This window comes from Calliphora vicina, chromosome 5, assembly GCF_958450345.1.
Source record: "Calliphora vicina chromosome 5, idCalVici1.1, whole genome shotgun sequence".
NCBI lineage: Eukaryota > Metazoa > Arthropoda > Insecta > Diptera > Calliphoridae > Calliphora > Calliphora vicina.
The window spans coordinates 71,972,429-71,998,179 of NC_088784.1; the positions used below are offsets into that span (position 1 = coordinate 71,972,429).

General features: G+C 29.0%; 1 protein-coding gene across 2 annotated transcripts in view; it reads right to left on the reverse strand.

The window, feature by feature from the left end:
* Positions 1–25,751, reverse strand: part of LOC135962094 (GTP-binding protein RAD) — a 113,349-nt gene that overhangs the window by 20,134 nt on the left and 67,464 nt on the right. For both annotated transcript variants that reach the window (XM_065513834.1, XM_065513833.1), the window contains exon 3: positions 19,407–19,520. In XM_065513834.1, coding sequence (XP_065369906.1) covers positions 19,407–19,520 — 114 coding nt within the window. The remainder of the gene's footprint in view (positions 1–19,406; positions 19,521–25,751) is intronic.

A 25,751-nucleotide genomic window follows, 5' to 3' on the forward strand; every position in this document is an offset into this window, starting at 1 on the left:
TAGCAGGATTTTTCCAAAAGCAGGGAAATTGGGTACCATACGAATTGAAGCTGAGAGAATCAAATCATGCACTACGATGCCCCGAAGCATAAGAGATCGTATGTGAAGCCCGATCAATTAAACGAATCTACACCAAGGCCATTTATCCATTGCGCTAAGATAATTCTCTGTATTTGGTGGGACCAAAATAGTCCTATCTATTATGAGCTGCTGAAATCTGGCCAGACCATCATTGGGATTCTGTACCGAATGCAAGTGATTCGTTTCAAGTGAACATTGGCCACATGTTTACGAAGTTTTGCCTCACCCATTTCATAGTCCAGACCTTGACCCGTCCGCCTACAATTTGCTTCGATCGATGTAGAATGCTCTCTCTGGGATATGCTTCACTTTGGAACAGAGTATCCGATGTTGGCCAATACTTTGAATACATTTATATTGTAAAAATGTTTCAAAATGAAAGCTAAATATTTAAAAAAATTCCGGATTTTTAAGTCATACGCCTAATATAAAAACGTACTTTATACTAAATACGTTTTTATAAAATGCTAGTGGTCCATTTCAAGATCATTGTTATTAAATTTCACATGGACGAACCCTACAGCCATAGAGAAATATACATAGAGCGGAAGGAGAGAGAAATATTAATAGAAAAAATTACTCTCTTTCCACAATAACAAAATATGTGGCAAAACATTCTCATGATTTTTTCACCCAGAGTCACTGACGGGAATCGAACCCGAAACCCTCAGATTAATTGTCCACCACGCTATCGAGTGGTCTATCGGGTCATCAATGAAAAGTGGTTTTAACAGGACGGCGCTTAAAGATGGCAATTAATATATTGTGTAGATTTTTTGGAATTTTGCCCACATTCGGTCCGAGTCTGGTAAAAGAATAACATTGTTACGAAATGGTGTTTGAACGTTTTTAACGGTTGGTTTAAAATTGCATCATCTTTTTCAAACTTTCTTTTTTCTGGAGTCTTTTAATTGTGGACAATGTTGTTTATCGGCCGATTAATAGATGTTAAAATAATTGTGGACATTATTAACATAGCTGTGGAACATATAACATTGAAAAAAAAGCTTTGAGTAGATCATTGTAGGAATAGAACTTTCATGAAGCTACTGGAAGGAAGATGGCGCTGTGTATAAATAGTTGCAGCTCTTCGGAGTCGGAGTTTTAGTTTATCATAGACGCTGTTAGAAGTAACATCAACCCCAGCAAAAAATGGTGCTTCCTCGGAAGCAGGTTTGTAAGGCAGAGAGCACTGCTACCAATATTTTTTTGCTGGGACTGTATTACCATTGTACACTTGTACATTATAAAGTGTGTAATATAAGTGTGTACATTAAAAGAAAGTGACTACTTAAATTGTAGTGTAAATTTTAATCAATATAGAGTTGTTACAATTTTAAACTACTAAACCCTTTTATTAGAAATCAAAAGTATTCGTTTTATTTCAAGAAAATAAACTAGAATTTTTAAAAGGTAAAAACGTAACAATATGGGTGATTTGTAATACAACATATTATCTAAAATTGTTGCCCGTTTTGGAATTCCAGCTTTGGGATTTTGAAACATGTGTCCTAAATTAAAAATTTTTATAAAAGAGGCGAAATCCATATTTTAAGGTTTTTCTGTTTTATATCTATCCCTGTTGATATGCATTTTAAATGAATTATATGTTCATTAAGAATCTTTCTTTTTTCTAGGAAACACAGAGTAATAGCGTTTTTTCGGGAAAAAAAAGGAAATTCAAAATTTTCTAAAATTTAAAATAGAATATTTTCGGACTAGTAAAAGCTATTAATTTGAAATTGTTTTCATAGGATTTATTAGAAATTGTTTGATTGTTTAACTTATGTCCGATATTTTCAAAAAACTGGATCAAGGTATGATAAAATTTTGAAATCTTAATTATCAAATGCGTAAACTCAATACTATAAGAGAGAAATAGCACATGCATGAATGTTTTTTATAGGAATAATAGGGCTTTAAGAAAACATATGTACATTAGGGTAGCCCCGTTTGTATGGAGAAAAAATAAGGTATCGATATTCCCGCCTAAAATGAAAATTTGATTCATTCTAAGACTACGTTTTGAAATTTTTTCGTCCTGGGGTCAATATTTGGCGAGCTGGATCAAAGGATCCCTATCTGACAATCTCTGTACTCAATTCATAGTATATGTAATGGGCATCAAAATAACTCAAATTTTATAAGCTTTCCATCGATGTATAAATTCGTATACTTGTCTTTTGTTATATTTAAATTTAAGCTAAAACATTATTCCATAATAATAATAATAATAATAATAATAATAATAATAATAATAATAATAATAATAATAATAATAATAATAATAATAATAATAATAATAATAATAATAATAATAATAATAATAATAATAATAATAATAATAATAATAATAATAATAATAATAATAATAATAATAATAATAATAATAATAATAATAATAATAATAATAATAATAATAATAATAATAATAATAATAATAATAATAATAATAATAATAATAATAATAATAATAATAATAATAATAATAATAATAATAATAATAATAATAATAATAATAATAATAATAATAATAATAATAATAATAATAATAATAATAATAATAATAATAATAATAATAATAATAATAATAATAATAATAATAATAATAATAATAATAATAATAATAATAATAATAATAATAATAATAATAATAATAATAATAATAATAATAATAATAATAATAATAATAATAATAATAATAATAATAATAATAATAATAATAATAATAATAATAATAATAATAATAATAATAATAATAATAATAATAATAATAATAATAATAATAATAATAATAATAATAATAATAATAATAATAATAATAATAATAAGTTGCTTTTGAATGTTGTTGTTTTTTGTCGTTTATTTTTAAAGTAATGAAGAATTTGTATAAAATCATTGACAACTAGTAAAATTTTAAGAGAAATTTTTTTCTCTTTTTTTTTAATTTTTACAAAAAATCTTATATATGGTCACCTTAAAATCAAAAGGGCATAACAACCAAAAAAATAAAATTTTACATTTTGATTGGAAATAATTAATACATTGCATAACATAACACATTTTAGAACACTGTTGTCAACAATACCAATGCCCCAGAGCTGTAAATGAATCATTCTTTTTTGATTTTAATTCATTATGAATTAGCTAAATTTTGAATTAATTCATTGAATTGAAAAAATGAATTGAATGAAATTTGAATCAATTGAAACGAATTAGGCAGAAATGAATTTCAATTCATTTCCAATTCAAATGAATTTGTAAAAATGAGTTGCAATTCATTTACAATTCATTTGAATTGAATTGATTTTGAATTAATTCAAATGAATTAGAAAAAAGAATTAGCAATTCAAATGAATGATTCAAAAATGAGTTGCAATCAATCAAATTCAAGAGCAGATCTCTAGGGGGAATGAAAGATTTCTCCTACCAAAATGAAAATATCCAGTACAAAAATTGAAAAGCCTTGTCCTGTATACGCGCCTGATCAATGAAAACATGGTGTTTGGAGTTTGTTTCTTCAAGAAGAACTGATTTTTATTTTGAAATACGCTGAACGACAAAACATATTTAATATTCAAGAAGCAATTAATAATTTTTGAAATTTTGTGACCCACGACCACCCAACAACAAACTTTTTGCTAATATTTATATTATATTTATTTCAAAAAAATAAAACTATCTTCCAAAAATAATCAAAAATCAGGAAAAATAACAATGTATGTAGTTCAAAACACAATTGAGTTTCATAAATAAGGCTAATTAGATTTAATTAGAATGCATCATTCACCTTAAACAACTTTCAACACCAGCTGACGATGGTAACGGCGCATTATATTTAAAGGAAGACTTTTTAACCGTCGATTAGTTATACTGCATACTTAATGACATTGAAGAATCTGCTAAATATGCTGCGAATTTCGCGTCGGAGTTGGAAGTGAATTGATATTTTTTTTTCTAATTCGTTTGAATTAATTCAAAATCAATTCAATTCAAATGAATTGTAAATGAATTGAATTAATTCAAAATCAATTCAATTCATTTGAATTGGAAACGAATTGCAATTCATTTTTACCAAATTCATTTGAATTAATTCAAAATCAATTCAATTCATTTGAATTGGAAACGAATTGCAATTCATTTTTACCAATTCCATTTGAATTGACTCAAATTTCATTCAATTCATTTTTTTGTGTGAATGATTCGCGAATTAATTCAAAAATGAGTGATTCATTTACAGCTCTGCAATGCCCTAAAATTCAAAGGGCATATCAGACATGATTGTGTAGGTTGGGAGATAATAAATGTAATAATAAATCATTTTTATAACAAAAATAGTTTTCATACTACATATTTATTATATACTTATTATTTATTATATACTTCGTCAATTCACAATTCCAACACTCAATTTTAATTGTCAATCGTACACGGATTTAATAGATTGGAAACAGGTAGCCTTCTCAGAGCCCCCTTGCATTCAATTTTACTCAACAAAACAATTAATGAAATACAACGACTCAAGCAACATTATAGATATTCCAGGTAAAACATTATAAATTTTCATAAAAATCGCGATAATAAAATTAAACTTTTTACTAGAAAATTATTTTATCTTTGGTTAAGCTATTATGTATAAAATCGTGATATTTTAATAATATATTACTAATTTCAGATTTTCTATGTCATTCACAAAATACAGAACGATTTGTACATTTTGTCAGTCAAACCATGCTATCAGTAATCGAAAAAAAATCGACCTTCTTATATTGCTAATAGAATAAACTCATGTAAACGAATTTGTAAATAAATATATATGAAAAAATTATGTTAATATTAAAATATTTTCTATGAATTTATATTTTTAAGTTTTAACTGTTAATTAATATTTCTCATTTAGCAAACCATATACTAAACAATGTAAATAGCAGTTTTTCACATATGTTACAATATGTAATAAGCAGTTTTTCACATGTTACTTAAAATTAACAACAACATTTCAAAGGAATAACATTAAAATAATCATTATAGCGCGATGTATAGTAAATGTTTTAGCTTAAATTTAAATATTCGTAGTTTAACAAAAAAAAGTATACGAAATTATACATCGATGGAAAGCTTATAAAATTTGAGTTATTTTGATGCCCATTAAATATACTATGAATTGAGTATACAGAGATTGTCAGATAGGGATGAAATTGGGTTTAAACAAATTTGAATAAACATTGAACTGGACTGAATTTTAAAAAATGAGTAAAACCATTTCGGTGAAATTACATGATGTTTATGATCAAGAAATTTCATCTATGTATTTGAATAAATTCTATGAAAAAATTAAAAAAACTAAAATTTTGTCGAAAATTTTTAAAATTTTTTAATTAAAATTTTTTTTTTTAAATTTCTTTTAACCAATTGAATGCGTGTCTCAAAGACCTTTTATATGATACCAAATTTACATATACTTCCTTTGGAAGAAATATGGAAAAAATGTAAAAAACCTCAAAAAAGGACCTTTTTATCCTTCGATCCAGCTCGCCAAATATTGACCCCAGGACGAAAAAAATTCAAAACGTAGTCTTAGAATGAATCAAATTTTCATTTTAGGTGGGAACATCCGCAACTTTAATTTTGGGGCCACCCTAATGTACATATGTATATTAAAATCAATAATTTTGGAAGAACAATGGAAAATAAATCAAAGTGGTCTATGGGGTTCGTTATCAATATGAATACTCCTCTGCTAGGAATATGGGAAGTGTTATGTCAATTGAAACCGTCAGTTATAAATGTTAAACTTATTTCCAAAATAATTTTGATTCTGTCACATTGTGCGATGTATTAATGTTAATGCGTACATGGCAGATTATTGTTGTTGTATTAAGAACAAATAAACATTAACAAATTAAATACAATAATATTTTGTAAATTTTATAAATTGAAAAATCAAAACTGTGTATGTTTCATTTCGGAAAAAGTGTCAAAAGTATTTTTAAAATTATATGTTAACGAAAAGTAAATACAATTGGCCAATTCACAATTGGTGTCGTAGCGTTGTATCGTTGTATGCCTTATTTTTTTTTATTAATGTTTTGTTTTTGTTTGGAAAAATTAGTTTGAAAAATATTTATGACATACAATGCTACAACACTACGACATCAATTGTGAATTGGGCAAAAGTTAATAGCATAAGTTTGAAACAATTGTTTACTTATTTAAGCTAAAAAAAGATTTTCAATTTTAACAATTTCCAAATTGCTCTTGAATTGTATAATTCTTTGATTTTCCAAAGCCTTTTAGTTTTACCCTCTTAACTTTTTATTATTTAAACAAAAAGACCTTGAATTTTGATTTCAGTTTTTACTTTTTTAATTTTATTGGGCCGTTTTTTCCACAGAAACAATAAAAATAACAAATACGTTTAAAAATTCATACAAATAAAAAATTGCAAATTATTTGTTTAATTTTTTTCAACATTTTTTTTCTCAAATAATTTTTATTATTTTGTACCGGACGTATGTTTATGAAAGCGTTTAAAATGTTAAACATGTTCCCAGTTTTCTATTTAAATTATTTTCCTTAATTTGTTTACAATTGTGTGCAGAAAAAAAACTAAAATTAGAAATTAATTAATTAATTTCGAAATAAAAAAAGAAAACTGAAATGAAAACAAAAGTTTATGCTTTGACTTTTTAATACAATTTAATTGTGGAAAGGGGCGTTTTTTTGTTATTCTATTTGCTTGGAAAATGCTCATTGAAAGACAACTAAATAAATAAATAAAAATATAAATATGGCATCAGGGGAGATATTAAAGAAATGGCTTTTTGAAGGAAATACACATCAGAGGCCATTCCAAAGTGTGCAAAGTTGTTGAGATTTACGGAGTTTTCAGAGACTTTAAGTTAAATAATTTAAATTTTATGTGAAAAACTGTATCTATAATCACAGCTTTAAAATATCGGTTTATGTTGACAAAACGTTATTCTGAATGTTATAACCAAGCAGTTCTAGGAGACTTTCCAAAACTACTGATTTTACCTATCATTTAGGGTGACAACGTGACTAGTAAATTTAACACGTGCATGTCCTAAGAAGGACGTCAATTTGAGGATAATGACACTGACAATTTTTGATTACAATGAGGCTGGTTCAAAGTAGTCACATACAAGTTACATTGACAGTCCAATAAACAATTGCTTGTAAACAAATATTCCTCTGAAAACTTTCTAAATGTTTAAAGTGACTACACTATAGGTTACTAAGAGACACTAAAGTGACAATTGACTTCACTTTAGATTACCTGGGATGTATAAAGTAAGCAATGGATTTAACTCTGCTCTACAAATAGCACTTACGTGTCAAATGACCCAAAATATATCAATTGGAGTTAGTCAAATGATCTGATATTAGTGACAATTAATAAGTACTTACATTCGGCTATACCTGCCTTAATATACCGATTCAATTAACATGCTGCCTATGTCATTCATAATAAGTATTGATGCTTTAATATGTTGCCGTTAAAGTGGCACAAGCGAACAAAGAAAGAGAGAATGTGAAATGGTTAACGTGCCACAAGTGCTGATGATATCACTACAGTCATGACGTTTTCATCTATTTTTGTATCAAAGAAAATTTTTAAATTTATCACTTAAGACATCTGGGAGAATGTATAAGTATGAATTGAATCTTAAAGTGTATAATTGTATGTAAATTCATGTACGTGTACATTAGGGTAGACCTTATATTTTACTCTACTTTAAAAATACTAATTTTTAAAATAGAGTATCGGAATACAAAAATCGCCCAGGCCAGCCAAAAAGGTTTGAAGACCAAGAATTAGAGGCATTACTCATGAAGATTGTTGTCAAACTCAACAAGACCATGCAAAATCTTTGGAAGCTACTCGAGCAGCAATTTCAAAACGTTCGCTAGCAGCAGGATTCATCCAAAAGCAGGAAAATTGGGTACCATATGAATTGAAGCTGAGAGACAATGACATACGATTTTGTATGTCTGAAATGCTGCTTGAACGCTATAAAAGAAAATAATTTTTGCACCGCATCATTACTTGCCATGAAAAATGGATCCATTACTTTAAAATGAAGCGTAAGAGATCGTGAAGACCGGCCAACCAGCAGCCTTTCAAAAAAATTAAAAATAATGTTTGTACTTATTTCATTTACCCCTAGATGTTTAAATGTAAAAAAGTCTTCTAATAGGGACATGACAGATGATATCGGCCATAATGTTGAAGCTAAATATTTAGAATTGGCTTCCATTTATTCAGTTTGGACGGATATAGCGTTCAACAAAACATGCAAATGATAAAATTGTTTTATCAAAATGGGTGATCCTTTCGGGCATCGTTCAACGCGCTTCGGCTATTATACGTCAATTAATTCAATTATTTCAATTAATCGGGTTTCTGATTTAATCGGTTAATCGAGCAAATAATTAATCGATGTTTAGATTTAATCGGTTAATTTTAAATTATTCGACTAACCGAGTAATTTCCATTTTAATTTCAAATTGAAAAGATAAACAAGTATTGTGTGTACCTATATAAGCATTTTGTTAATAAAATAAACAAAAAACAAGTAAGAGTGCTATATTCGGCTGTGCCGAATCTTATATACCCTTCACCAAATTATACTTCAAAATTTTAAATATTTTTAGGTAAACAAAATTTAATTTTTTTTCCAGTTGTTTTTTGAATTTTTTGGAAAAAAAAATTGTCGATTGTTATTTAAATTTTTTTTTCTTTAAATTTAAAAAATTTTTTTTTTTTAAATTTAAAAAATTTTTTTTTTGTTTTTTCAATTTTTTAAAAAAAAAAAAAAATTCGGGTTAAAAGTTTTTTTTCCCGATTTTGACCCATTGTAGGTCCAACTTACTATGGTCTTATATACGTCGTTGCAAATGTCTTTGAAATATCTATCATTAGATATCCATATTGTCTATATTAATGTCTTAGTAATCCAGATATAGGTAAAAAAATAGGTAAAAAATCGAGGTTGTCTTGGTTTTTTCCTCATATCTCAGCCATTTGTGGACCGATTTTGCTGATTTTAAATAGCAAAATTCTCGAAAGCATGTCTGACAGAATTATTGAAGATTTGGATCCCGAAGATATCTGGGGTCTTCAGAAAACTGATTTCAACAGACAGACAGACGGACATGGCTTAATCGACTCCGCTATCTATAAGGATCCAGAATATATATAAAATAAAATGAAATGAAAAATGTAGAAATTACAAACGGAATGAGAAACTTATATATACCCTTCTCACGAAGGTGAAGGGTATAATAAGACTTGAATTGAAAAAACTCTCTCACTGATTGTAGATTGCAGATCGATAGGCATGGTAAAGAATATTCAATTTCTCAGTTCTTGTTTTTTGTTTTTTCTAAGCATATAAAATCCTCCATCATACCATGGGAGTATTTTTGGATTTTTTTAGATTTTGAATACTTTAATAGTTTCTTTAAGCTGAGATAAAAGACTCGTTTCAGTAATGTCTTCCATATCGTCTTACATATGTCTTACCATATCGTCCTCCGACTCATTAGGACAAAGTTCATCATAGAACATTCTAGAAAAAAGGTCATTTGCTAATTCTTTAGTGTCAGTTTTCGTACTATACTTAAAAAAACTATTGCTAGAAGGGAATGTTTACGAGTTGAGAAATAAATTTTTGTGTGTTTAAAACTATATTTCTATATAAAGTGCAAAAAAAACAAATTTCGGTTAATCGACAGAAATTAACCGGTTTATTTGTTATTTGAAAATCGTCAATTTTGAATTATTCGAACAGTTAACCGACCAGAATTAATCGGTTACCGATTAACGGTTAATTGATTGAATACCCTAGTATTTGGGACATCGGTCCATATGTCTTTGAGAACAATGTTCGTCAGGCCATCATTGTCAACAGCGTGCGCTATAGGTCAATGAGTACAAACTTCTGTTGTACTGAATTCCATGATATGGAAACCAACGACAAAAATTCGAGAGTTTTTAAAATTTTTAGCTTTTATTTTGAAAAATTTACAACTTTATTCAAAGTACTAGGTATTGTTAGCTATCACTTTTGACCATCTTTCTGGCAACATATGGATTCCCAGCCAAAAGAGCTGCTCATCTTTTGAGGCCAAGAACGAATCAAGCTAATATCGGATACTCTGCTCCACAATGAAGCGTATCACAGAGAGAGTGTTCTGCATCGTACAGTACCTCAAATGTCTTTTTTTCAATGGTATTAGAATTTTTAAAATTTTTTTATTTTTAAATACCGAAATTCTAAAAACTGAGTTTATTTCAGAAAAGTGCCTACGTGTGATAGTAAAAAAACTTTGTAAGTATTTTATAAACATTTTGGGTTATAAAATATGAAGCTTTTTCGTAGATCTGTGCTTTGCTTTTTAGAATTTTTTACTCAAACCGAATTTTTTTTTTAGTATGTCCAAGTTTAGGGGAAAAATATATGGACTTTTTTTGCGGAAAAACGTACAAAATGCGGCCCTTTTTACATGTTCCAACTTTGGTTGCGTATAAATTTTTATAGGGGCGAGATAAATATTATCATGTTTTTTGATTTTCTTTAGAATTTTATCGCCAAAATAGTTGATATTTTAGAAATAAATTTCGACCCTCCGTAGGCCCGACATGTCTAAAAAAACATCGAGCAAAATTAAAAAAAATAATTCAATAAACTTGAATATTTCTTCAACTAATAGAGACGACCGACTCATTCGGATCATAATTGGATTTTTGTCGATTTTTATAAAAAAATCTGAGACCCGAATTGACCAGCTTTGAGGGGATACGCACTGGCCCCCATTAGCATTAGGAAGCTGAACAAATGTAAGTCAACTCGAAAACACTATTACAATATCTGTAATAGTTCCCGAAAAAAAAAGTTTCTAAACCATTGAGCATCGATCGAAGCAAATAGTAGTCAAACGGGGCACGATCTGGACTATAAAGCGGGTGAGGAAAAACTACCCAACCACTTCATTCTAAATACTTTTTAACAGGTATTGCATAGTGTGGCCGACCGTTGTCATGATGGAATATTATGCTCGCCAATGCTCGCATTAATCGAATCACTCGGTAAGTTTCCCTGTGATGGTCTAGTCAACTTTCAGCGGCTCATAATAGACCATTTTGCTCCCACCAAATACAGATCATTACCTTAGCGCCATGGATATTTTTTTCAAGTAGTGAAATTCGTCTTTCAAGGTCTCTCGGCTTCGATTCATATGGTACCCAATTTTACTGCTTTTGGATGAATACAAACATTTCGAAATTGCTACTTGATTATCTCCCAATGATTTTGCAAGCTCTTGTTGAGTTTTACAACAATCTTCATGGAGCAATGCCTCTAATTATTGATCTTTTAACTTTTTTTGGCGATCTTTGTCTTCCGTGTCAAAATCATCACTTTTGAACAGCACAAACCATCTCTCGCACTTTGAAACCGATGGAACACAGTGACCTTAAGCTTTGGTGAGCACTCGATGTGCTTCAGCGGCACATTTTTCAAATTAAAGAAATAAAGCAAAACTTCCCGCATATGTCGCTTTGTTGGTACAAAATTCAACATTTTCGAAGCAAAAAAAAAAAAAACCATTATGTTTAATAACTAAATGGGAATAAATGTGTACCCTTCAAAATGACATATAATCGCTCTACACATAAAGTAGTTTTGGACTATAATTTGGTCATAATCACACCGTTTTATAATATTTACATTCTAGTTTATATATATTCGATATTGCTTCGAATAGTATATTTGGCTTCTGTTTAAAATGGGTTAAATATGCCCAAGTAAAAAAGTTTATTAATTTTGTTCAATAGAGTACAAAAATGTATCTAGATGATTAAATTTTATGTATTTTAATAATTTTTGGTGCAGAGGTCTAACTTTGCCGTCTTGGAAAATTTTGACCCCAGAATTAAAATGGTTAATAGTATTTAAGATATAAAACAAGTAAGAAAGTATGGTCGGTCAAGCCCGACCATATAATACCCTACACCAAGTAAATGAGTAAAAATATTTTTCTTTTAAAATATCAATAATTTATATTCGTGAGTGATGTTCGGAAGTGGGCCTTATATGGGAGCTATGACCAATTATGTACCGATCACCATAAAATTAGGTGGTGTTATTTATGTCTATATTAATGTTAAGTATGTTGAATTTTGTGTGTATACCAACATTTTTAAGCGATTTATGCACGTTAAAGTGATTTTCGGAAGCGGGTCTATATGGGAGCTATGACTAATTATGGACCGATCGTAACAAAATTTGGTGACATGAATTTTGTATATATAAAACTTATTTGAAGCGAAATTTGTGTAGTTACATAGATAGATTAAACATTTATGACCGATAAAGTTTATGACCGATAAAGTCGATCGGTATACTTTAAGGTGGGTGTTAGACTAATATTTTTGGGCGTTACAAACATCTGCACAAACGCATAATACCCTCCCCACTATGGTGGTGTAGGGTATAAAAATTACAAAATCATAAATAGGTAATCCAAAGAAAAATTTTGAAATGAAATATTAGAAAATAAAGGCAACCTTAATGTACACATATAGATATGTGTACATTATTATAGGTTTTTATACAGCTTTTAGTTCGCAACAAAGTAAAAGAAAATCATGATAATGTGAACTTTAAGATTTCCTTTCACATGTGTAGAACAAAATCATAAGTATTTCAAATATGTTCTTGAAACACACACCCACTGATAGATGTCTTCTCTTATTTAATGCTTGAATAAATTTGAAAAGTAACTTTTATGAAAATCAAATAAATTTAGTTTCTTATTTTCCTAATGTTTCACTGAATGCATGGGTGTATAAACGAGGGAGGGAGGTAGGTAGGTTGGAAGGTATGTAGGGGTATTGTTAGTGCTGGATTTATTGAAGTGGTTCGATTTGCTATGGCCACTTAAGCATGTCGGTATGTTTGTATAAGTTCTTGCCTCATTGCTTAAATACAAAATGAATTAATTATTAAGTCAAACATTTTCTAAAATTAAAGCAAATACTCAGTTAGTTGAAAATTCCTAACACAAATTGTGAAATAGTTATTAAAACCACACAATGAATAAAAAAGTGTATAAGTGTAATTGTACTCTCGTGTTTTTTTTAAAGATGAATAATGATTAAGAGACATTTATTTAACCCTTTCAAATCATAACAAAAAGTTTAAAAACATTTTTTAATTTTTATTATTTATTCATTCAATAAAAACAAGCAAGAAAGTATGGTCGGTTAAGCCCAACCATATAATACCCTACACTAAGTAAATGAGCAAAAACATATTATGGGAACTATGACTAATTATGGACCGATCCATAGTGGTTTAGAAACGTTTTTTTTTTGGTAACAATTTGGTCCCAATTTGGGAACTATTGGAGATATTTTTACGAAATTTCACAAGATTGATCGAGTTGATTTACATTTGTTCAGCTTCCTAGCGTTAATGGGGGCCATTGCGTAGCCCCTAAAATTTGGTCAACTGGGTCTTAAATTTTTAAAAAAAAATCGACAAAAATCCCAAATTGTCCTTAAGCAGATCTACAAAAAAACCCTTACGTTATGTGTAGGTTATTAAATGGATTAAAGGTTAGCAATACAAAAGTATTTAATTACAAATATTTAAGGCCGTATTCATAAACAATTTTTATATTTAAACAACGTTTTAAAATCAAATTTTGTATGGAATTTTTGCTTTAAAACATTGTTAAAATTTGTTTATGAATATGGGGGTTAATATTTAAATTAGAAAATATTTTGTTAATTAGTATTTGTATAATGCCAATCGAGGTAAAAATACAAACATATTCTGAATGTATTACGAAATGTTTAAAGTTACTTAGAATTAGGAATATACTTGGAATTTTAAAATTAAGGACATTAAATTTAAATATACAAATTAAATATACTTTCTTAATACTGTTATGTAAATCACTGAAGATATTTTGAGAGTATCAAATGAGTATCGGATGTATCAAGGCACTCTTGAACATCAAATATATCGAGCCCTTATCGGCAAATTATCGTAAGCGACAAAACACAAATTTTGCAGGAAAAGTTTTTTTTTGATTATTAATTAAAAATGTTATGATCCGATACAATATAATTTCGTTCAAGCTATTTGCTTATTTTCCAAAAATATTTATAACTTTTGACAATTAAAAATTCATGGAATACTTTATAGAAAAATATGACAAAAAATGTTTTTTATTGAATTTTTGCATAGATACAAATTTTTCGAATTGAAATTAAATTTTTATTTATAAATAGTTTTTAATGAAATTTCACAGTTATGTAGATTTTTCTATTTAAAATGGAAAAATAAAAACGAATTTTGAAATTTATTATCAGCAATCCCGCAATTCCCAAAAAAGTGTTGAAAAATTCCAAAAATGATAATTTTTAGTTTTTTGGCTATAATATCCATACCAGGGTCTGGGTTATCGGGACCCTTTACAAAATAATTAGAAACATATTGAGCCACCTATAATCGGTTACTATATTTTGATATCGGATACGCGATTTGAGAATTTTTGCCCTAAAGTTTTATTTTACATAAAAATATGTGTTTTTTGAAAGGACCTGGTCCCCTCGGTAACAACAATTTTGAAATTGGTTTTCCTTTAAAATATTTTATAAAAACTTGGCTTTCAGAAAGTAGAAATTCATTATACATCCTCTTAGAAATTTTTTGCGATAACTTAAAACTTATTTTTTTCCCAAAAAATAGCGAAAAATCGCTTTTTAAAATTTTTTTAAATTTAAATGCATATAACTTTGGACTTAGTCATTATTTTTAAACAGTTCTTTTTCCATTTGACACATACATGTGTTGTTAGTCCAATAGAGGAAAACTGTTATCAAAAAACTGGAGCCACCCTACTCCAAATAAAAATGTTGAAAATTTAATTTTCAAATGCGAATATCTCCTAAGCTATAATAGATAATTGATAGTGCTCGATGAGAAGATTCTACATGTATAATGTTTTTGAAATCGAAACTCAAACCAAAAAATAATATCGTTTTAAAAATGTAACATACCCGAGGTGTCCTACTTTGAGGGCCCTTGTTCGCGCCCCTGGTGGGCCCATGAGGTCCACGTTCAAAACTTAAACTCGACAACACTTCTTCTTTGCACATGTGAAATTTTATTCAAACCATTTAGAAGTTACAGATTTATTTCCCTCTTTTTTTCTATACCACTGTGTGTCGCTTACGATAAAATTTGTTTACTGTAAGATATAAACATTGACTTACGATAAAATCTTACCCCCTATATTTTTGATGTTATTAACAATTTTGATATTCTGAGAACGCTAAAACATCAGTCGGTCCATAAAATTTTAATTTCTGCAATAAAACCAAAAATTTTAAAAATGTCGCTTACGATAATTTGGCGCTAAGGGCTCGATATAGTATCAAAAAAATAAGATTGTAATAATTTTGCCGTCCCTGTCGTCAAAGTTCAAATACTATTTTCTGCTAGCAGCAAAATTGTTAAATTATGTATGTAATTTTAACCATTTTTGGAAAATTTAATTATAATGCCGGTATGATAACGGTATTGATTTGCAATTAATACCGGTATGAGAAAGGTATTGATACCGTTATGATAACGGTATTACGATAAAATGTGTATAATTTTAAGTATCTTAGTTTATAATTGTAAGAAATAAAAAAAGTACCAGTCTCTATTTACTTACTATTAAAAGGATTTAAGTACCATTAAGATCCAAATCCATGATTCTTACTTCACTCAGAATCATTTTTTACTCCCTTCACCTTCGTGAGAAGGGTATATATAAGTTTGTCATCCCTTTTTTAATTTTTCATTTCCAACCCTAATTATGGATCCTTATAGATAGCGGAGTCGATAAAGCAGTGTCCGTCTGTCTGTATGTCTGTTGAAATCAACTTTCCGAAGCCCCCAAATAACTTACATGCTCGATTCATACATCAATATCTTCGGAATTCCTCCGGCTCGGTTGCTATTTAAAATCGAGAAAATCGGTCCACAAATGGCTGAGATATACCAGGACAACCTCGATTTTCTACCTATATCTGGATTACTAACTCATTAATATAGACAATGTGGATATCTAATGATAAATCTTTCAAAGACCTTTGAAATGACATATATAAGACCATAGTAACTAGGTAAAATGGGTCAAAATCGGAAAAAAATTTTTTAAATCGATTATTTTTTTCACCAAAAAAAAAATTAAAAAAACAAAAAAAAAAATTTTAAATTTAAAAAAGCAATTCGAAAAAAAAAAATTTTCCAACAAATTCAAAAACAACTTTGGCAAAAAAATAAATTTTATTTACCTAAAAATATTTAAAATTTTTATTTTGAAGTATAATTTGGTGAAGGGTATATAAGATTCGGCACAGCCGAATATAGCTCTCTTACTTGTTTCTTTTGCAAAAGTACCAATTAAATGGAGAAATACCAATTTGACTCTTGCATTTTCAGAACACATACTACATTTTGGATAAAGTTTGAGTGACACAGATATGACTCAAGAGTGCAAATGTCATTCATTTGCTCAAAAAAAAATTACCAAACTGTTTAACCGAAATTCATCCTATCGATTTTCAAATATCAGAATGTTAATCCCTTTAACCCTTCTTAGACGTTTTATACGTTTTTCCATGAATGGTAAGAGTATACATTTATAAGGATTAAGAGTAAGGATTCTGTATCGTTACACATAGCGGAGTCGATATATAAATTGAAATCAACATTACGAAGCCCCAAAAAACTTACAAACATGATTGATACACTAATTTATCGAGGACTTTAAAATCTGGATAATCGGGCAATAAATGGCTAAGATATAAGCCTATATCTCGATTACTAAGTCAAGTATATCGAGGGACTATATTCAAAACCCTCTATCTTGAAAAACACAACTTTTCAGGAGAGCCAAAAAACTGTTTTTTTTCGCGTATTACTTGAGTTATTAAAATTCTGTTTTTTACTATATCTTTTAAAACCAACAACTGAGTTTCACATGTAATTGGTTTTTAAAATTTTGCATTATTGTGGACTTTATGATAGATAGAGGGTTTTGCTTTTCAAATATATTCAATGTGTATGTATGAATATGATCAAATAAAGGGTTTTACATTATAATAAAAATTAATTATTTTGATTTCATTTATGCCATCTGTCATTTTTTAACGTAATTTATTTAAGATAACGACTAATTTAATATAAGTGATTAGTTTGTCGAACGTTTTATGCTAATAATTACATAAGATAAAAAAATAAACAATATTAAACAAACAGTTATAGCAAAAAAGTTTTTTTGAAGTTTGATTGGTGTAAATTATCATAAAAATAATGGTATGCCGGATAATGGAAATTCTTCCTTTTTGTTTAGCTGAATTGATAGTGGACAAGAATATAGAGGTTTTGGTTCAATACGTCCTGTACAAGGTTGAATACGAACAGGCAGATCAATGTGACCTGTATCAAAATTTAATTTATATTTTATGGTAGCATCTGGAACATATAAAAGAGATATTAAATTAGACGCAGTAGGATCGTTGTTTACTTGTCCTGGTCTAATGGAAGAAAAAACCATCAGTTTGTCATCATTGTAATTATTAAAGAAATCATAATTTAAATATTCTGCGTCAAACGCTTTTTTACGATCTAATTGTGAATTTGAACAGTCTTCCTGGCTTCTCTAGTAATTCTAAGTTAATGGATTGCAATTGTATAGATTGATTTTACAATTTAATCTCAATCTTCTCTAAGAACTTCTGTTCAACAACTTTATTATTCGCAGCAAAATTCGATAGAGCTTTAGATAAATAATGGTTGCGGTTTTGGTAGCCACAACCATGATGATGACAAAACTAGACACTTTTTTAAGCAAATTCCAACTTAAACCATTTATTTTTATTCCATGGACCTTATATTTTCCAAAAACAAAATGGTAAAATATGTTTGTTCATGGTAATACGATTCAAAATCGCCTTTCGCTATTTTGATAAATGATTGAAAAATGTAAAATTCATATTCAGCATGCAAAAATTAGTAAGAAAACATGTATTTCAAGAAGAAATTATTCCAAAAAAATATTTGAAAAGATAGAGGGTTTGGCATTCGGAAAAAATTCATTGTATAAGATAGAGAAATAACAAAAATTCAAATAAAAGAGTAAAAAAAAATATGTTCGTTATGAAAATCACATCATAGATGAAAATCAAAGATAGAGGGTTTTGAATATAGTCCCTCGATATATACAATATGACTATCAAATGAAAGGCATTTCAATAACCATTCTAAATACGTATTTACGCCATAGTACCGAAAAAGTGTAAAATTCGAGAGAAATATTGGGTGTACCATTAAAAAATGCGTCATTCTCAATAGATGGCTTATCTTTAGGACGCCGTTTTTGTCTTTAATAACTTACATGTCATTTTGAACGGTATATATCTGCCATTTATTCCCACTTAGTTATTGAACATTATAGTGTAAACAACAAAGTTTTTTTTTTTTGCTTTGAAAATGTCAAATTTTGTGCCAACAGAGCTTCATCAGTAGGGATGTTTCTTGAAAGTTATAAAAGAAAATGATTTTTGCAACGAATCATTACTTGCCATGAAAAATGGCTGCATTATGATAACCCGAAGCCCTGCCAAACAGCCGAATCGACACTAAAGTCAAATAACCAAATATTAAAAACTATTTAGAAGGAATAGTTGGGAAGTTTTGCTCACCCTTATAGCCAGACCTTTCCCCGTCCCTGTACTATTTGTTCCCATCGATGCAGAACGATCTCTTTGCGATTGGCTTCACTTAAAAACAGAGTATGAGAAATTGGCATGATTTGTTCTTGGCCTCAATAGATGAGCAGTTCTTATGGCGCGGAATCCATATGTTGCCAGAAAGATGGGATAAGGCCACAGCTAATAATGTTCCAAAATAAAAGCTACAAATTTGAAAAATATCCCGCATTTTTAAGTTATTCACCCAAAACTTTGTACCCGTTACCCGATTTATTCAATTGTTTTCAATCTTTATCTTTGGTTAAGGGTATATACGATTATAAGTTACCATTGTACTGTCAACCACTGTATATTTAGATTATAATTGTCGAATGTTTTAGCAAAAGCTTCAATGTTGGCTGTAGGCAACATTAGTCAAGCAAGGGTTAATTTGCTTCTTCTATTTATAAGTACTACTAAAGTATCATTAAATTGAAAATAAAACATACGCTTTAACGTTTTTTTTTATTTTACTTACCTCCTTTCGAAGCACTAAATGTTCTTAAACGATCTAAATCCTCATCATCGCTCACCCTCAGATGGTGCATGTTCACTGTGGGTACATCAAGAAATGCATTTGATCTACGATGCGCTGTAATAAAATAAATTAAAATATAACTATTTAATAATAAACTCAATAAACATTAAATAAATTTTAATAAATACAAATAAAACTTTATGTTTTCCTCAGTTATTTTTTGATGGCCCACATTAAATAACAATGTTTACAATAACAAATTACTCCCCCGAGTAACACCCTGAACTCAGTTGGTTTCTTTTTCTTGTTTAAAAGCTTTAATTTAAGTAAAAGTTAAATATTTCTTGTTAACTTTTATTTAGGTTTTTGTTTTCCATCGAAAACAAACAAAATAAATCTTTGCAACAAATTAACTTTTAGTCTTTCTACAACTCTTTCCATTGGGGAATTGACCCTTATCAAGCTGCCAAACAACGTAAAAGGCTAGAAAATTGTTACGCTTAACACAAAGCATCAGCACCTTCAAATAAATTAAACTAAATAAATAAAGAAAAACAACAACTGAAGTATTGCAAAAGTAAAATTGTTGTATCCTTAATAACTGATTTATTTATTAAAGTTAAAAGAACACAACAGCACTTAAATCAATTTTCGCTCTTCTTTTTTCTCTCTTTGTTCGTTTGTTGTAAAATAAACAACACTACGACTACAACAATAATAATAAACAAGTAAAATCAATAAGTAGGTCAGCCAAAGTATAAACAAAAACAAAACCATCAACATGTTTTAGCCTGTTTTCCTTTTGTTGTTGATTTTATTTGTTGTTTTTTTTTTTTTTTGCATGTATTTATGGATGTTTAGTGCTTGTGTATATTTATGAGGATCAATATTTCAATATTATAGTAGGAACATTTGGGAGGGTTTAAATGCGGGAAAAATATGCTGAGAAATTCCTTAATATTTAAATTGACAAAAATGATATTATTTAAGTTTTGTACCAAAATTGTTGTATTTTGTGGATTTCAAAGGAAATAGGAAAAATTTCAGGAAATTAGAAACCCTTGTATTAAGGAACATACTTGGACATATGCAACATTGTGACAACAAGAACATCACAAAGAATATCTATTGTAATATTTGTTGTTTGTGTTAAGTATTCATTAGGGTACCAGATCTCATATGGGGGAAAAAAATGTCGGAATCGTGTTTGTCTGGACCTCACAAAACGATTCCCCTTTCCAGATATTGAGATAGCCGAAATTTTGAGCTCGATTAAACTACGTTAATCCGTGCCGCTCGTCGCTCAAAGTTTTGAGGTGCATTTAAAGGGTGAACAAATGCAATTTTTTCAGTTTTGTAAAAATTCATTTGGGGTAATTTTAACCCCAAGTGCTATTAAGGGTTAATTTTAGTTTTTTTTGCTGTTATTGTAAATACTAGACTTTGTGTTATATTTTTCTTAAGTTTCATCAAAATCGGTCCAAAAACATATAATATTTCGCTATATTTCTATGAAAAATTCCAAATATTGAAAAAAATTACCTATGACTTTCACGATTTAAGGTTTAACGTTTTCCGATTTTATTAAAACTTTCCGATTGTGATTATCATTTCGACGAACAAAATTCCGCCATCGAAAAATGGGTGTGACATATGGGCATTTCCATGTCATCGTACGTGATATTTGTATGTCTATAGAGTGCAAAAGATTTTGCAAAAAGAAGACTAACTGAAAGATACTTTAGTCTTTATGTTCCATTCAGAGGGTACTATTTTTAAAAAAATTAAAAAGGACGTTCGAAACATTGCTGTCCAAAATATGTAGCAAAATAAGTACGTGACATAAAACGAAAGTGATTGCGAATCGTGGGAGGTTTTTTTTTCTTTTACTTTCTTACACTAAACCTTTACAATCCGTCATATTAAAATGAAATCAGTCTTTGGATGATTTTATAATAAATACAATTTAATATAATTCGTGACATTTCGTATGCGACAGATTTTTCTCTTGTAGTGATAAAATAAAGAGAGACTCAGAAAAAATGTATATAAAAATACTCAAAATGACGTTAATTTATTCAATTATTGTACAAATTCATTAAACATTAAAATATTGGCATATTACTCGGTATTTATAAATTAATAAATTTTTTCTGGAAATCCTTCCATTAAAGAGTTTATAGTTGCTTCCGTTACATTTTTGGACGATGTGCTCCACATACGCTTAAAATCAGACATGTCCTGTGATACCATTCCTGTGTTCTTTAATTCTTTTCTTACAAGAGCCCAATACCTTTCCACAGACCGAAGTTCTGGAAAGTTGGATGAATTTGCTTCTAGTGGTACAAGGGCCTTTTTCCATATTGGCATAATGCCAATATGGAAAGTGTCCAAAAAACCGGTTTCCGGTTTAACCGAAAAAGTGTGTTTTTGAAAAAACCGGTTTCGATTATTGTTATATTAAATTTTTATTTAATGAAAATTTAGCATTTTTGAATTCTTTATGCAATTATTTTATATCTTTTACGAAATGTTGTCAAATGCTAAAATTTTCTATAAAATAAATCAATATTTTTAAAAATGGTATCAACGTTTATCATAAATATGTTTGAATGAGCTTTATTAAATATATTTCATTAAAACCGGTTAATCGTCACCGAAAAGTTAAAAAAAACCAACCGGTGGAATTTACAAAAATTAAAAAACCGGTTGACCGGTTTTCGGTTTTGGATACTCTACAATCTGCGTTGTTTTAACAAAGGTAAAAGCTATTTTTAAGACATTCCGTAATATATTGTTATGAAATTGTACTTGAATTCAAATATAACGATTTTAACAGCTGGTCTAAAGTTGCATAATGCTTTCAAATAGCAGTGCACTAACTTTAACATATCTGTGGGCATTATTAACATTGAATAAAAGCTTTCAGTTGACCATTGATCGTAAGTATGGCAACGCTGTTTGCTGCGACCGTATATTCGAATATTTAGTTGAAGAACATTGTAGAAAGTACACCACAGATGGCGTATGTATTAGAAAGCTCTAGAATATATGAACTTTGACAGTTAAAGAGCAATCTAGAGTGCAGATGGCAGTGTTATAAATAGTGGCAGAGGTTGCAGTCGTTAGTGAGTTTATCAGAGATGCTTTTCGAATAAACATCAACTGAGTGTGCTGTATTTTTCAAGTGAATTCGTGTACATTATAAAGCATTGGTAGGCAAAAAGAGGCATTTAATTTGTGTGCTCTTTTGGGTAAAAAATAAAATATCCACAACAACATAAAGAAACTGAATGAATTGTGTGTATTTTTACGCTCTATTACGCTCTTTTGTTCACATTCGGGTTGTTTGACGAAAATCATCGTAACCTGAACAATATGAACGCCTACCATGGTTATAAAGTATGTCTGTATTTCTGCGAATTTATAAACGTGTATAAAAACATTGAGTGACTGTTTAATTCTGTTGTTGTACATTTTGAAATAAATAAAGAGTTGTTACAATTTTCAAACTACTAAACGGTTTGAAAATCAAAAGTATCCGGTTTATTTAAAGGAAATAAACCAACGTTTTTAAAAGGTTAAAACGTAACAATATATTTCTGTGTTTATCGTGCCTAATGCCACAAATAATTGGCTTCTTTTGCCACACAAGCAACTTCTTGGGGAATTTTGTTTTTTTTTTCTCCGGTATTATTTTTGTACATTATCGCGTCCATCAGCCACATAAAAATCTTGTCCTGGAAGTTGTGAAAAGTCTGCCAGAACATTATTTCATCATCCATCACATAACAGGTTTTTTTATTATAAAATTTTACCTCAATTTTTTCGCTCGATATTTTGCATATAAGTTCTTTAACGTATTGCGATCTGAAACTTTCAACCCAGCATTAGCTTTGGCTCTGCGCACAAAAGAATCAGAACATTTAACTTTACGAGCTGGTTTTCTGATAGAAGTGTTTCCTTCGAAAGAGTTGTTCGACTTCTTTTGCCTAACCAATATCTTTTAGACCTTTTTTCTTCCTGATCCTGGGTTTCTTTCAATGCACAAGTCTTAATTATAGTATTTAATGACTTCAAGTCGTTTGAAATACAAATGGAAATTTCTGAAATAAATAGAAACTTCTGAAATACAACTGGAAATGGTGTAGAATTTGCTAACCGCTTAAAAAATAAGCCTTGCTTTGTTTTAGGATGTCTCTCAAATTTGGCTCTAGTGATAACCGTTCGTGAGCTGGACTATTTTCAAAAATATTAATATTTTTTCCCAATACAAAAAGGACTCATCCAAAAACAACGCTGTATTTGCCATATTCTAGCTTGCCCTTAATATAGAGATATTCCATAATTTATATGATTTTTGAAGGATTATTTATAATTTTTTTTATTATTTTGAAAGTAAATAGAACAATTTGAAAAATTTACTTTTTTTTAACCCTCATAGGGTCTTCGGGTCAAATTTGATCCATTTTGAAATTAAAATTGAATTTTTTTCTAAAAGTAAATGGTTGATATTTTATGACATTTATTTAATTTAATTTAGCGTCAGTAAATTTGTAGAAATAGTTTTTTAATTTTATTTTTAAAATCTGTAATGGTTCGCGTGTTATATGACATTCAATCTGGAAAGCATGATGTTTAAAACATGTATAATATCAGTATAGAAATTTTTGTTTTGTTGATAATAGCAAAAAAGTAATCAGAGTCAAATTTATTTCCTACTGGGGCTTAGCGTTTTCGTATGAAAACAGCCAAGTGTTTTCGTATGAAAGCACCAAAAGTAAATATTACAGTATATAAAGCCTAACCACAAAAGCCTTAATGTCGATTTTAAATCCACAAGTCAACTAATATTTTATATTATTTTTGATTTAATATTTTAAAATAAATTGTTTGCTTTGAAGTTTTATGTAAATCTGTTTTTTGTTTGTGGATTTGAAATCGACTTTTCGGCTTTTGTGGTTAGACTCTATATTTAGAATATACACTGTTAAAGTGTTGCCCCAAAACCGTGGAATTAAACTTTTAGAAACCTTGTATTATTTTAAATCTAGCGAAGTTATGCCTTAATTTCATTATAATTATTTGTCATCAAGTATAAGTATGTTTAAATAACTCTGTAAGGAATTGGTAACTACATAGATAATCAACGAATAATAGTATTAAAGCTGCAAAAATATTGAAATTTTTCTGAAACTAAATTGCGATTTGAAATATTTATCTTGTTGCATTATGAAAATAAAGATTTCAATGTTGTAAAAATAGCTTTTTGTAATAATAAATAAATTGAAAAAAAAAATTAATTTGATTATATTATACATATATGTTTACAATTGAAGCACGGAGGTTTATAAGGACGTATAAACCATTTGGGTAATTTTACAATTTAACTAAAAAAAAAAATCATTAATTCATAAAATGATTTCATAAATATTAAAAAAAAATATTGTTGTGAATCCATCTCTCCAAGGACATACTCTAGGCAAACATATTAATGAAATATATAAATTGAATGAATTAAACTTATTTAATTCCAGTTTTGTTTGGAACACCGACAACTTCTTATTTTTTATGTATAAATTTCATTATTGATACATGTTTGTTTTTAATGAACTACTAAGAAAATCATTAAAATTCCGAACACAACATTTTGTGCCTTATTTTGTATGATTACAAGAAGAAAAAAAAATATGTTCCTGATTTACTCAAGCCCAACAAATAATAAGTGAGAAAGTATGTTAGGTCAAGCCCTACCATATAATACCCTACACGAAGTATATGAATAAATAAGTTTTTTATTTTAAAATTTCTAAATTTTTTTTTTCGTGAGATTTTCATGAAATTAGGTTTTGTGATTTCTGTTGAATTTTATGTGGATGGTTTACGTGGTAGTTCACTACGTGCGAACAATCAAGTAGAGTCGAAGGGACCCCGTTTTGATGAGACCACACCACTCGTCAGATGTATTGTCGTTTACATCGTAATGTAACTAAAAAGTGCTAGCTAGACCCAACCTGTAGCTGTGAGATATCGTAGTAGGTCATTGAGTTTAGACCCGGCTACCTCACCAAGGTTGGTCAATGTATAGTTGCCCATGAATTTATGTCTCTTGACACTCAGAGCTGGGCATTCGCAGAGAAGGTGGAAAGTCGTTTCCTCTTTTTCCCTATCCTTACAACTGCAACAATGGTCGTTAAAGGGGAGTCCCAGGCGATTTGCGTGCTTGCCTAACGCCCAGTGCCCCGTTAATACTGCCATCAACCTAGGTATATCCCTTCTATTCCGGGTTATCAGTTGCATAGTGCGTTTTTCGTTAAAAGATGGCCACATCAACTTGGCTACCCT